The following is a 12,662-nucleotide window of genomic DNA, read 5'->3' as shown; positions in this document are numbered from 1 at the left end:
CTAGAAATGTCAGTCGCTCTTCGATTTTTCAAAAACAGCAGACCTACAAGCTCTTATCGCGCCACTCGGTGGCGCGATATGAGCTTGTAGGTCTGCTATTTTTCAATAGCTAAAGCATATAACATGACGCCGACACCAAAATGGCTGCCCGTTCAGAATGCGATAAAACCCCCCAAAAAAATCCACAATATACAATGCTTTGCTTCCCGTCTGTCTTTTTTTCTTTTTTCTTTTTTTTCAAAATCCACCCATGAACTAACATTGACGTGCTTCTTTTTTTTTCTTCCAAACCCACATTGAGAAACATGACAGTATGTTTATTTTTTGTTTTCTTTTGTTTTTCTTCTTTTTTTCTTCATCAAGGACAGATTATGTACATACAGATGTTATTATGCCACTGACAAACCCAGCAGGGTGCTGCTGACATGGAACGGTGCATTACATTATGTCGAAAAGAGAGAGACCGGGAGAGGCTATGAGAGAAGAAAAAAAGCGTCTGGGACAGAAAATTTGAAGCACTGACCAAATTACCTGCTCTTGTGCTTTGGAAATGGAGTCCATTGTAATTTTCCGAGCAACAGAATATGTGTACAACTGATCTGGTTTGTCATACTTGTCTGTGTGACAACGCTTGACAAAGATTGATTACACCTCAGAGGGCATTGTTCAGCGACAAGACCCCTTGAGCACAACATGTTTTGTTTTAGATTACATGCTGTTTAAACAGCGCTTCAACATCATCTTTAAGAGTACTGTACGGAGCAATATTACAACAACAAACATACTTGTTTACAGCTTGTCAATGGCAACCGGTTAACATATCACACACAGCTTGAACCATACAGTAATCTGATGCCTTTTTTCGCACAGTAGTAGTAGTTTTGGGGGTTATTGCTGATTTCAAACAAAAGCAAACATAAAACACATTCTGACAAAACGTACTGAATACTGAGTATGTATAAGGTCACAGGGATAGTCGCAGTTCAGCTGAGGTGAAACCATCTCTTCGTCCAGAGGCTCTATGAGGTGCATTTGCATATAGCCACAGCGATGTGACGATGTTTCTGTGAAGAAGGGGAGTTTCACTGGCGTCTGGACATAGTGTGTGTGTGTGTGTGTGCGTGTGTGCGTGCGTGTGTGTGTGTGTACATGTGTGTGCGTGCGTGCGTGTGTGCGTGTGTGTGTGTGTGTGTGTTTGGGGGAGGGGGTGTCATATAGGGCCGATACCTGCATGTCGTGGGAACACATTTGAGAAGGGGATGTGGCACACCAATGCAAGGTTGTCCTTGAAGAGAATTCCAGGCTGTCAGTGGCGGGATTGAGTTTGATTTATGGGGCCATCCCAGGCTGGCAGGAGGGGCAGGGTGGAGAGGGGGGGGGGGGGGAGAGAGAGAGGGGGGGTGGGCAGGCTTCTTCACTTAGCTAGCCACAGGTATAACTGCTAATCACATCTTTATCTTCCCAGCGCTCCGGCCGAATAGGGACCGGCTTATACAGTCACGGGCCAGAGACTTTACATTGTTTCCGATCTTTTATCTATAGCTGGTCTGAGAGAGACACATGATATGAGTGGACAAATATGATGTATAATGTGCATATAATACAGTTAACAGCATGACAAAAAAAAAAGTCAAATACATAAAACATTACAAATTATATTACACTTTCATCGACTGCTCCTCGTTTTGGATGAAAAGAATCCCTTGAACGGTTTAAAAATGTGTGTTGTTTTTTTTTTCAAAAAGCTTGTCATGGCAAAATAGAGCACATCACTTTGAAAACTTTACAATTTCTTCTGTTAGTTGTTCAATGAGTGTGACTTCTCAGAGCAAAAAGTACAAAAATTATTATTCCCACACACGGCTCATTACCATCGGATTTTGTTCTTTTTTTTTTTCTCACATGGAATTACTATTCATAATTATTCAAATACTTATTAACATCATTATTCGGTAGTATTATTAACACCAAAAAAGTAAAAGCAGTTAACCTTGCAGAGTAAAAACAGACAGTGCAGGGAGAAGGAGGGCGGGGGGGGGGGGGGGGTGACTGGAGGGAGGAGAGTATGGACTCAACAACAGGAACATCTCTAACCGGTACATGCTATCAACAAGCGACAAGGTTGATGGAGCCACAGCTTTTGAAGCAGGAGACACTGACACAAGTCTCTTCTTGCTTCTGAAAACCGGAGCAGAGCAGTAGTAAGAGGGGGCTGATGGGAGATGGAGTTTTTGGCACCCGGAGCAACTGAGGTTGCCAGCTTCTGCCTCTCCGTATATACTGCGTTTATTTACACTGGGGGGGGAGGAGGAAGAGAGAGGAGGCGGCGGGGGGAGTGGAGCACATAACACTATAGCAATGCAAAGGGAAGTCGGAGGGGTTTTGGGGGGGCGGGGGTAAGACTAGACAGAGTACACTTAAAGGAGGTCGGAAAGGGCCTGGGCGGTGAGGGGGTCTCCTCACATGCGTAAGCTTTGTATAAAGCTCCCAAATAACGTAACGGAGGGAGTTGAGTGTGGCACCCTCACAGCCCGCCCTTCTATACATTTTGACATCATTCGAAGCAGTGTCACTGCCACACGGTTAACATCAGAAAGCCATACGTTTGTGTGTGTGTGCGTGTGTGTGTGTGTGTGTGTGTGTGTATGCGTGTGTGTGTGTGTATGTGTGTGTGTGATCAGAGGGTGACGTGTCACATGGCCCGAAGGAAAACCTTCGAAAAGTCACACGACCATCCATTTACAATATCACTATCAAACCCATAAATATCATCCATATTACACCTATTTGAAGTATCATTTCCATAAGGCAAACATTGTAGTAGTCATTAGTCTATTTATATTACATAAATTATTGTCCCGTTGTTAGATTATCTGTTTTTTTTTCACCCATATCTATCACCGAGACAGTGATCATCGGTGATAGCATACAACACTCTATCGACATCACCACGGTGACTGTCATGGCAAATAAAAGGTGAGGAGGAAGGTTAAGGAAGCACCTCGCCAAGATCCAACTGCATGGCAAGGTTGGTGATAGGAAGAGAGACAGAGAGTGAGAGAGAGAGAGAGAGAGAGAGAGAGAGTAAGAGAGAGAGAGAAATGCAGTGATGGTGCAGGTGTGCTAGATATGGATAATTGGGGGGGTGGGACAGGGGTTGGGGGTTGAGGGGTTGCGGGCGGGGTTTGGGGCAGAGAGGGTAAAGTGTTTGAACGAATGTTTGATGCGACAATGGCTCCTGGTGCAATGCATATTCTCTTTTTTTGTTGTTCACAGTGATGGGTTCGTAATTAAAGAACTTTTCATTTCCTTCTTCCTTCTGCTGACAGGGGGGGGGGGGGGGGGGGGGCTTTAAGGGACGCTTTCCGGTCAAACCCTCTTTTTCTTTTTCTTTTTTTACATCTTCAGCAGAAGAGAGACGGAGAGTGACAGCCAGACTCCGACCGCAGCGCTCATCCCCATGTGGAGGGTGACCGCTCCCCCGTACACCGCCCCCGGCCCTGCAGGGAGAGAGAGGGAGGAAAGGACATGAATGAAAGACAGGAAATAAGAGACAGACAGACAGACAGACAGACAGACAGACAGACAGACAGACAGACAGACAGACAGACAGACAGACAGACAGACAGACAGACAGACAGACAGACAGACAGACAGACAGACAAACGTTCAAAACAGCCATTTTGTGAAACTGGGAATTGTTATTAAAGAGGGGACCATGCACAAAACAACATGAACAATGTTTGCACGTTACATTGAGTCTATACCAGCTAGTCTATACTAATATACTACTAGGAGGCAGCCAGAAATGCCTTGTAAAAAGTCACAGAAGGCAGAGGAGGCAGAGGGGTGGCTGTTGGAGGGAATGTCAGGGCAGTGACTTGGCACACCAATAGGGATGTCACGAAACGTTTTGATTATGACCTCTGATTTTCCGTGCCTGGTCTGGAACGCCAGTGATAGGGTGTTTTTTTCTTTTCTCCAGAATGTTCTAATGATGGCAAAGAGGATAAGGAAGGACGGATGAGAGATATAGGCTGACAGGAGGAGCGGCAGTGGGCTGCAGCGTAAAATGCCAACGGGGTGTGGCTGGGGGGGCGGCGGAGATGTATGGGGCGGACTCACTGGAGGAAGACTGGGCCCCGAGATAATGGCTGAAGGAATGAAAAGGAGATGGAGGAGTCACTTAGGATGGTAATGCCGTTTTTTCCACGACAGTGGTATAATAGGGGAGGTTGCGGTTGTAAAGGGGGCTATAGGGAAGGGACCGGGGGATCAGTCACTGGGGACGGCTAATGTGAATTGGGGCTGGGAGAGAAATGACAACTTCTTAAGAGAGGACAGAACAGAGTGAGAATGTGTGGTGTGTGTGTGTGTGTGTGTGTGTGTGTGTGTGTGTGTGTGTGTGTGTGTGTGTGTGTGTGTGTCGTGAGCGAGTAAGAGTGGAGGTAATATAGACAGGCGAAGCTCTAATGGGGCGGAGAATAAAGAAAATGGCGGGGGGGGGGGGGGAAGAAAAACGATGCACTGTGCATAGAGGAGAAATAAAACAGAGGAGGGAAACGCAGTGTGTCATTGTGTATATACTTGCATGTGTGAGTATACCAGCGCTGTCAGGTCGATACAGTCACGAGGAAGACAGTTTTTTCTACGCACGTGAGTGCTTATGCGAGACACATACTGCGCGAGGGGGCAAGTGAATTTGTCCGTGCGTGAGTGTGTGTTTGAGTGCATGCACATACTGTGTGAGCCGTGTCACATGCGCATACGCGTCTGTTAACTTACTAAACAGCAGCATGCTCGCATTGGAATTTCCCAGACGATTTGAGGCGAAGCAGGTGTAGTTGCCAAAGTGTTTGTCTGTCACGTTGGTGAAGAGCAGCAGCGATCGCGTTTTCTCGTTTTTGATCCTCAGGGTGTTGTCGTTCTCCACCGGCCTGGGGAATACGGCGTGAAAGACACAACGAGGGATATAGACAGAGACAGAGGATGAAAAGACAAAAAGTGTGAGAGTCAGAGGATGCGAGGAGTAACGCAACTACAGTAGCAGAGATTTGTCATACAGTACATAGAGACATTCTTCTCAGCGGTGTGGAGTGCATTAGGGCCCCTGGGGGTGGGGGATCTCCAGTGGAGTGTTGAACGAATCACTTGCAACTAAGTTATTCAGATTGCCACGTCGGAGGTACACCAGTGTTCAAAGAACTCACACGAAATTACAAATGGTGCCATACTGCCATTTGAGACGTATACGGTTTTGGTCAAATATTCTGTAGCAATCTATACTAACAAAATGTCATGATATGCAATTTACAATTTAGGCATTTAGCAGATGCTCTTAATCCAGAGTGACTTACATTAAGCAAGAACAAAAAGCATGGCAATACATCATAAAAAGTCTACTTAGAAATGCTATAAGTCTACATGCGTGCGTGCGTGTGTGCGTGCGTGCGTGTGTGACGCTGCTCAACAGTGCCATCCAGTGTTATTGGCGTGGTACTGTGTGTGTGCAAAAAACACAGACATAAACACAGGCAGTATACACATAGTCACATATAGGAGTGGCTGGCACCACTCATAAAATCTCTCTCTCTCTCTCTCTCTCTGTCTCTCTCTCTATATATATATATATATATATATATATATATATATATATGAGACAAAAAAGGGACTCCTGCACATCCAAAAAGACCCGTAGGTGCAAGTCTAGTTAGCAGGCATAGACATCAAAAAAGAGAAAAACCTTCCAAGGAAGGGACTCACACTCCAGGGAACAGAGACAAACAACTTACTGCATCAACTTATTTATCCCATTCTGACCTGAGATCAGATTCTAAAAATGTCTATTACATCCTGACAGTTTCATTATGAACCCATTCTGACCTGAGATCAGATTCTAAAAGTGTCTTAGATTTTTCAAAAATAGCAGACCTACAAGCTCGTATCGCGCCACTCGGTGGCGCGATATGAGCTTGTAGATCTGCTATTTTTCAATAGCTAAAGCACAACATGATGCCGACACCAAAATGGGTGCCCGGTCAGAATGGGTTATTAGCACGACGCATTTCGCTGTGAGCTTCGCTAGGTGCTATACACCTGACGAACATTTATATATAAAAATCTATACGGTAATTAGTTTACGGGCGCAAAATCTAAATATCAGACAATCTGAGCAGTGAGCATTTGCTAGCTGAGCGATCACACCTTTCAAACATCAAAGTGGCAGTAAGAAAAGACCACAGAGAGAAAGGAACAGGAGACGATGGCGAAACTTGTATTTTTACAGTCTCCAGCAGAACCCCCTCCTAGCAATGCAGCAGATCGGGGCTGGCATCCGCATCGCTGCCGTCTGTGATGTGGCACCTACAATGCATTTATCATTATGGTGGATGCATGTATTTGACAAGAGCAAAGCTGAAAACGCATTGCACCGGGCCACGTCGTGCAGCTTAGATAGATCTGCAGATCTTCTCTACTTTTGCGCAATACTGTCTTTCATACTGAATAAGATCGGGCATTCATTTAACCCATTCTGACCTGAGATCAGATTCATACGAGGTTTCCGCCGGACACACACTGGTCTGATGAACCCATTCTGACCTGAGATCAGATTATAAAAATGTCAGTGGCTCTTCGATTTTTCAAAAATAGCAGACCTACAAGCTCGTATCGCGCCACTCGGTGGCGCGATATGAGCTTGTAGATCTGCTATTTTTAAATAGCTAAAGCATAACATGATGCTGACACCAAAATGGGTGCACGGTCAGAATGGGTTAAGAAAAAAACGTGAAAATGTGACAAGATTTCTGCCAGTCAGCAATGATTTGTTCTTTGGCAACCGTATTAAAAGGTGTACCGTGCTTCACCAGGCATCACCACAGAACTCTCCGTTTTGTAGAGAACTGCTGAAATGACTCATGCCTTCAATGCCTCACCCACTGCCGGTGTTGTACTGTAGGTACAGATGTAGATAGATGCAATGAAAGCACTGACAAAAGCAGCGCTGATCGGTGACAAGAACGATGAGCGTGGTGAGGCAGCGGGATTGGAGAAAACAATAGAGACATTGTTTCTTTTTTCTAGCGGTTCTCCGCAAACTAAAGTTTCGCAGATTGTGAATGTTGTCACTAAACTAATACGAGACACAAACACAGACATAACAGAAGGCAATGGAATTGCTGGAGATAACCACAGATCTTGTCTGAGGACCGGTACCGAAAAAGACAACAGCTTGCAGCTTTGCAGACAAATGTGAAGCTCAGAACACCCTTGGAAATGTAAGAATAAGAAAAGTAAAATGTCATTTTGACGGGCTTTGTGAAGATAGCGAGCGCTTATCCAACCCAGAAAGCTATTTCAGAGTCAACTTTTTCATTGCCAGTCTGGACATAATAATCGACCAAAGATTCACTATGCGAGGCCCTACAGTACATCGCATGACCCTCTTCAGCTTGTAGGTGATGATGACCTAGAACAGTATGTGACAAGGTCACTACAACAGGGACATTCCCTGCATAACTCTGGCCATTCACAGTCTGTTTTACAACAGAGGCTGAGCAGCAGTCCTCAGTCTTCCAACTTGTCAAAATGCTGATTGTAGATCATTACTCTGTAACATCCACCTTTGGTGAGGAGTGCACTGCCCTGCTATTGTTTCTGACATTACCTGTGACCTTCCAGCATGGGGGCAGGGGAGGCTGAATGCGCTGGCTATGCTGGCTATGCTGTCCATTGAAAGTATCAGAGCCCAGGAGTATAACAATATTGTTGAGGATTTTGCTGAACACAGGGCTTGTTGAATGCCATTCAAATACACGAGTGATTGATTTATCTTCTTCATAACAGCTATAGTTAAATAAACATTCTAGGCAGTTGGTTGATTATGTGACTTCTTGATTTGATTGACTGTCTTGTCTTTGCTGTATATTTGAACAAGCAGTTTTTAGGTTGCTGTGGCTGGGCTGTAACAGGCGGCCACAATAACCAAGGTAAGGTCACTCAGATACATACCTCACATTCTAGGCACCATCAGTCAATACGTGCAGGGTGGTATGATGATATGTATGAATACTATCTTTGAAGAATGTGACCTATGTCAAATAATTAATGTGCACACTATATAATTATATTGAGGTATCTAAAGAGCACAGAGTACGTTTCTGACCGGGAAGCATGGGCTGTCAGAGCAAGACAGCCAGGAAATCTATTTATTAACACAATCTATGCCAATCTTGAGATATCTCAAGGGAAGCTATTAAACCCACCTTGGCCATTCCCGAGAACACGAGATTTGATAAAAGAACATTAATCCAGAATTAACTAGATAAAGTGCCAATCGGCACAGGTCTCCACCAGGATTCTTCCTCAGCCTAGTGGGAATATGCGTGCACAGTTTCATCGCAATCGGACGCTGCGTTGAGGAGTTGTGGCCATTTGCTACTCCTGAAAACTGTAGGAGCCAATCGTGGCCAATCAGGATGGAATATGAGAAATCAAACAAACCTGTCTTGATCACATGACTATGGAGATCATGTGTACCGATTTGCGTGAAATTTGGATAAAATCTGAAGGAGTAATAATAGAAAATGTGTTTTACATATGTCGGCCTCCTGGTGGCGCTATAAAGAGCAGATGTGAAAAATTCCAGGCAAAGGTTTTTCCTTGGCCTCTAGGGAGTTGGCATACAAAGTTATCCACAGATCCGTGCAGTTAGAGGTAAAAACACTTTTGGGCCAGTTATAGCGCCACCTTGAGGCTGAGTTGAAATTGTTCATGTGGCATTTCGTCCTCGGCCTAGTGGGAATGTGGGCGCACAATTTCACGGAAATCACGCGATGTGTTCATGATTTGCAGCATTTTGTTTGAAACTGAGCACTCCTGTGAATTTTGGAAGCCAATCTTAACCAATCAGGATGGAGTCTGAGAAATCTGAAAGACCGGTTTGGTTGAATGGCTCTAGAGAGACTGTGTACCAATTTGCGTGATGTTTGGACAAAATCTGTAGGTGTACTGTGCAAAAACTTGTTTTGCACAAAGCGGCCTCCTGGTGGCGCTATAACAGGCCGTTCTGGAAAGTTTGGGGCAGAGGTTCATGGTTGGCATCCAGGGAGTGTGTGTGCAAAATATGGCATCGACCGGGTTAACGGTGGCCGAGATTAGCTGTTCACGGACACACGGACACACGGACACACGGACACACGGACGGACACACGGACGGACGGAGTGCAAAACATACTCTCCCCACATGCCTTCGGCCTGGTGGAGACAATAATATGTTTATCTTATTCTAGCCACGGCTTGCTTAATACTGACCACTACTTAGCCCAGCTCACTGTGTCTCTGTCCGTGGTGCTGATATGGTCAAATCCTCTATTCCGACTTTCTGTTTGTATTTGGGCCCCAATGAAGATATTGTTGCATCATGCAGTACTTGAACTTTGCTGGTGGAAAGGGTAAAAAATGTACTATTATATTATATACCGTATAGCGATAGGCTCCCTTCTTTCTCTCATTTACATGTTCTCTTTTCCTCATGCCACTGGTTCCTGCACACCGCACCTCCAAACACGGTTCCTGTTTCACCTTGTGCTAATAATAGTCAAATCTAACTGCTCATAAATAACAGTGACCTCCTGCTGGCCCATACTCTATTAACAAAAAAAAACAAATGGTCTCTGGCCCATCGTAATGTTGTTTCTGTTCACTACAGAAGAATACAAAATGGCAATTTTAGTTATGGCGGACACATGGCGATACCAAAGGTCGGGCCAACAGACGAGAGCCAATTTTCAAAGGGTTAAATTTGTGAGTGGGCCACAGTCTCACCTGCGGTCGTCTCTGTACCACTCGAAGGAGGCTGTGGGCACCGCCATGGCTTCACAGCGCAAGATGGCCGTTTTTCCCAGTTGGGCCGGCATGTTCTTCACATCTGTGATCATGGGTGGGTCTGGTGGGTGGGGGGAAGGTGGGGGGCAGGGATGGCCAGACATAAGGATAGAATTAAACGGTTATAGTGTACAACTTGAAGAGTCAGGTTGTTGCAGGTAAATCACACAAGGTCAAAGAGAAAAACATAAAACACAATTGAGATGTATTAAAAAGCACATTAATTCATACATACTAATGCATAACATGTACATATATTATCATTAATACATGATTGTGTTATCTTGTGGGCGGGTGAGTGGGAGCTGAGTTATTTGTGTGTGTGTGTGTGTGTGTGTGTGTGTGTGTGTGTGTGCGTGCGTGCGTGCGTGCGTGTACAGTGAGGATAGGTTTACTTACAGTTGACCGTGACCTTGACCTTGTGTTTGTCAGGCGGGGCCACTCCATTGTTGGTTATGCATTCGTAGTCCTCACCCTGTTGCCTCTTGATCTCTGTGATGTCCAGGAACTCACCATCACTCACCAAGCCATCTGAGGATACAGAGCACAGGCCCAAACGTACCCATGTATGCTGAGTGATGACTCATGTCTTCACACATCATAATACGAGAGACAAAAATAGCAAAGCTCACAGCTTGCAGATCGGGGTGTGTTTCCGTATACGGGACACGACTACGGATCTAGGATCTGTGAAGTGTTCTTTCTTTTGTGGTTGAGCCGGATATCCGCTAAATCTGCTCCCTTCTGTTGTGTCTCTATCTGTATTCTTTTACCGCCTGCAGTAAAGACAGGCATTCAACTCAGGATCAAGAAGGTGTTAACTTAACTTAACGTAACTTACCTATCTTTCTTTGACTGAGAGTGACTGAGATTTCAAAAAGGGCAGGGCAGCCTATTCTAACAGCTAACCTAAAGACAGAGCATTTAGGGATGCGACGATACGTTGAGCTATCAAGTTGATACATTGATCGGGTATGAGCTTCAATACTGAAAGCGCCACATGTGACCTCAAAGCATTTGAACAGCATCACTCGTGGCTTTTTCACATAGCCCTGGAAGTGTTAAGCCCTTTGGCTGCCAAGGCTTGTTGGAAGGATTTTACTCTCTCATAATAGTATATGTGACTTAACAATAAAGAATATTGAATCTTGGAGGATTTCTCAGATAGAGAAAAGCAGAATACATCCACTTTACTTTGTTGCCTATTGTTAGGGTTAGTCTGCATGGCTCAGTATAAACGTGCAGTATCGCTGCTTGGTATCGAGCGGTATACTTTACATGTATTGTGGTTACAAATACCTCCACTATCATCGTCCACTATTGTCCTTTCTGAGTGAATGTGGCCCCTTAGACAGCGATGACAACATTACAGTTGAGGTCTCATGAGAAATTGTGAGTTTTACAAACACAATTCTCAGCGAGGTGTGCACGTGTGTGTGGCCTTGTATGGTAGAAGAAGTGGATGTTATTTGCTGTTGACAAACTCCCAGGTGCCCCCAAAAGCGAATTAGGCTGTCTCGCACTCTGGCGGTCCCCCCCCCCTTTTCCTCAGGGCAGACAATGACCGAATCTCTGCAGGAGAGAGAAAGTCATGGGGATGGGCAAGACGTTATTGCTTTCTGTGTGCAAGGGAATGGATGTTGTGTGTTATTAGAACGACAGTGACAGAGAGAAAAAGAAAGAATGAGAGAAAGGAACAGAGAGAGAGAGAAATAAGAGTGCAGCCCTCCCCTTGCCGCCGCAAGTCTCGGCAGCCAGCTGTCTCACAGCCTCTGAAACCATTAAGCCTTTTTTTATTCTTTACTCCTCCTTACCCCATTAAAGAAGCCAGACTGTGGAACACGACATAATACATAATCTTGCCGCTAACAAGGAAATCCAGCGCTTAAATTGCCCCTCACTTTTCCCTTTCAAAGTCCCTCCCAAACAAAACCGACATCAGTCAGGGGACCTTCATATTCTCTCCTCGCAAACACACAAATCACCCGCACCACCAGACTCCCCAATCGTTCTACACATATGCCTCACATATCCTCTCTCGCCCCTATAAAGCATGCCTGGTCTGTGACGACGATGCCAAACACGCGAGAAAAAGACGCTAAACGGCACGATAATTCCTGTCAGAGATTAGCGCGGCGGCTTCTAATTGAAGATTATACTGGAGGATTATTAGCATGGCTACTGAGCTGGAGACGATTATTCGCAGCTGCTGCCGTGGCGGCAGGCAGGCTGAGTAGTAGGGACAATGTCGTTGTCGACGGCTCCGATGTGTGGGGTGGCTGGCTATGGGGTGTGTGTGTGTGTGTGTGTGTGTGTGTGTGTGTGTGTGTGTGTGTGTGTGTGTGTGCGTGCGTGTGCGTGCGTGCGTGCGTGTGTGCGAGTGTGTGTAGGGGGGGGGGGGTTTACAGCAATGTTATTCACTCATTCCATTAGCCTAATAAATATAGCTCCCTTGCGACATCTCTGCCGAGCAGGCTGAGCACCCAGCTCTGCCCGCGGGGGAAGGCGATGCAGGGGGGGGGGGATGAACGGGAGAGAAAAAAAAATGAAAAGATAGAATCAGACAGCTAGCACTGGAGGAATTACAGAGAGAGGTCTGATACAGATGACTTCCAAGAAATAAAAAGCACTAGGGAAGAGGGGGGAAAATGAGAGAAATTGAGCGCGAGAGAATGCATTAGAGAGACAAGGAGAGTAGTAGTTTGTAAGGTTGAGAAAACACAGTGTATGTATGGGGAAGAGAGGGACTAAGTATTAAAGGCGAGACCGAGAGACAG

The 12,662-nt window shown here is 45.4% G+C and overlaps 1 protein-coding gene across 1 annotated transcript in view; it reads right to left on the bottom strand.

Moving 5' to 3' along the window:
• Positions 1–300: 300 nt before the first annotated feature.
• iglon5 (IgLON family member 5) overlaps positions 301–12,662 on the bottom strand; it is a 137,220-nt gene continuing 124,858 nt past the window's right edge. The window contains exons 5-8 of the mRNA XM_083760705.1: positions 10,285–10,416; positions 9,826–9,946; positions 4,786–4,937; positions 301–3,500 (exon numbers count right to left, since the gene is read on the bottom strand). Of these exons, the coding sequence (XP_083616831.1) occupies positions 3,397–3,500; positions 4,786–4,937; positions 9,826–9,946; positions 10,285–10,416 (509 nt within the window). The 3' untranslated portion in view covers positions 301–3,396. The remainder of the gene's footprint in view (positions 3,501–4,785; positions 4,938–9,825; positions 9,947–10,284; positions 10,417–12,662) is intronic.

The sequence above is a fragment of the Protomyctophum parallelum genome, assembly GCF_964188405.1.
Source record: "Protomyctophum parallelum genome assembly, chromosome: 3".
Classification (NCBI taxonomy): domain Eukaryota; kingdom Metazoa; phylum Chordata; class Actinopteri; order Myctophiformes; family Myctophidae; genus Protomyctophum; species Protomyctophum parallelum.
The sequence above is the reverse complement of the archived record's forward strand: the minus strand, read 5'-3'. Positions and strand labels throughout refer to the sequence as shown.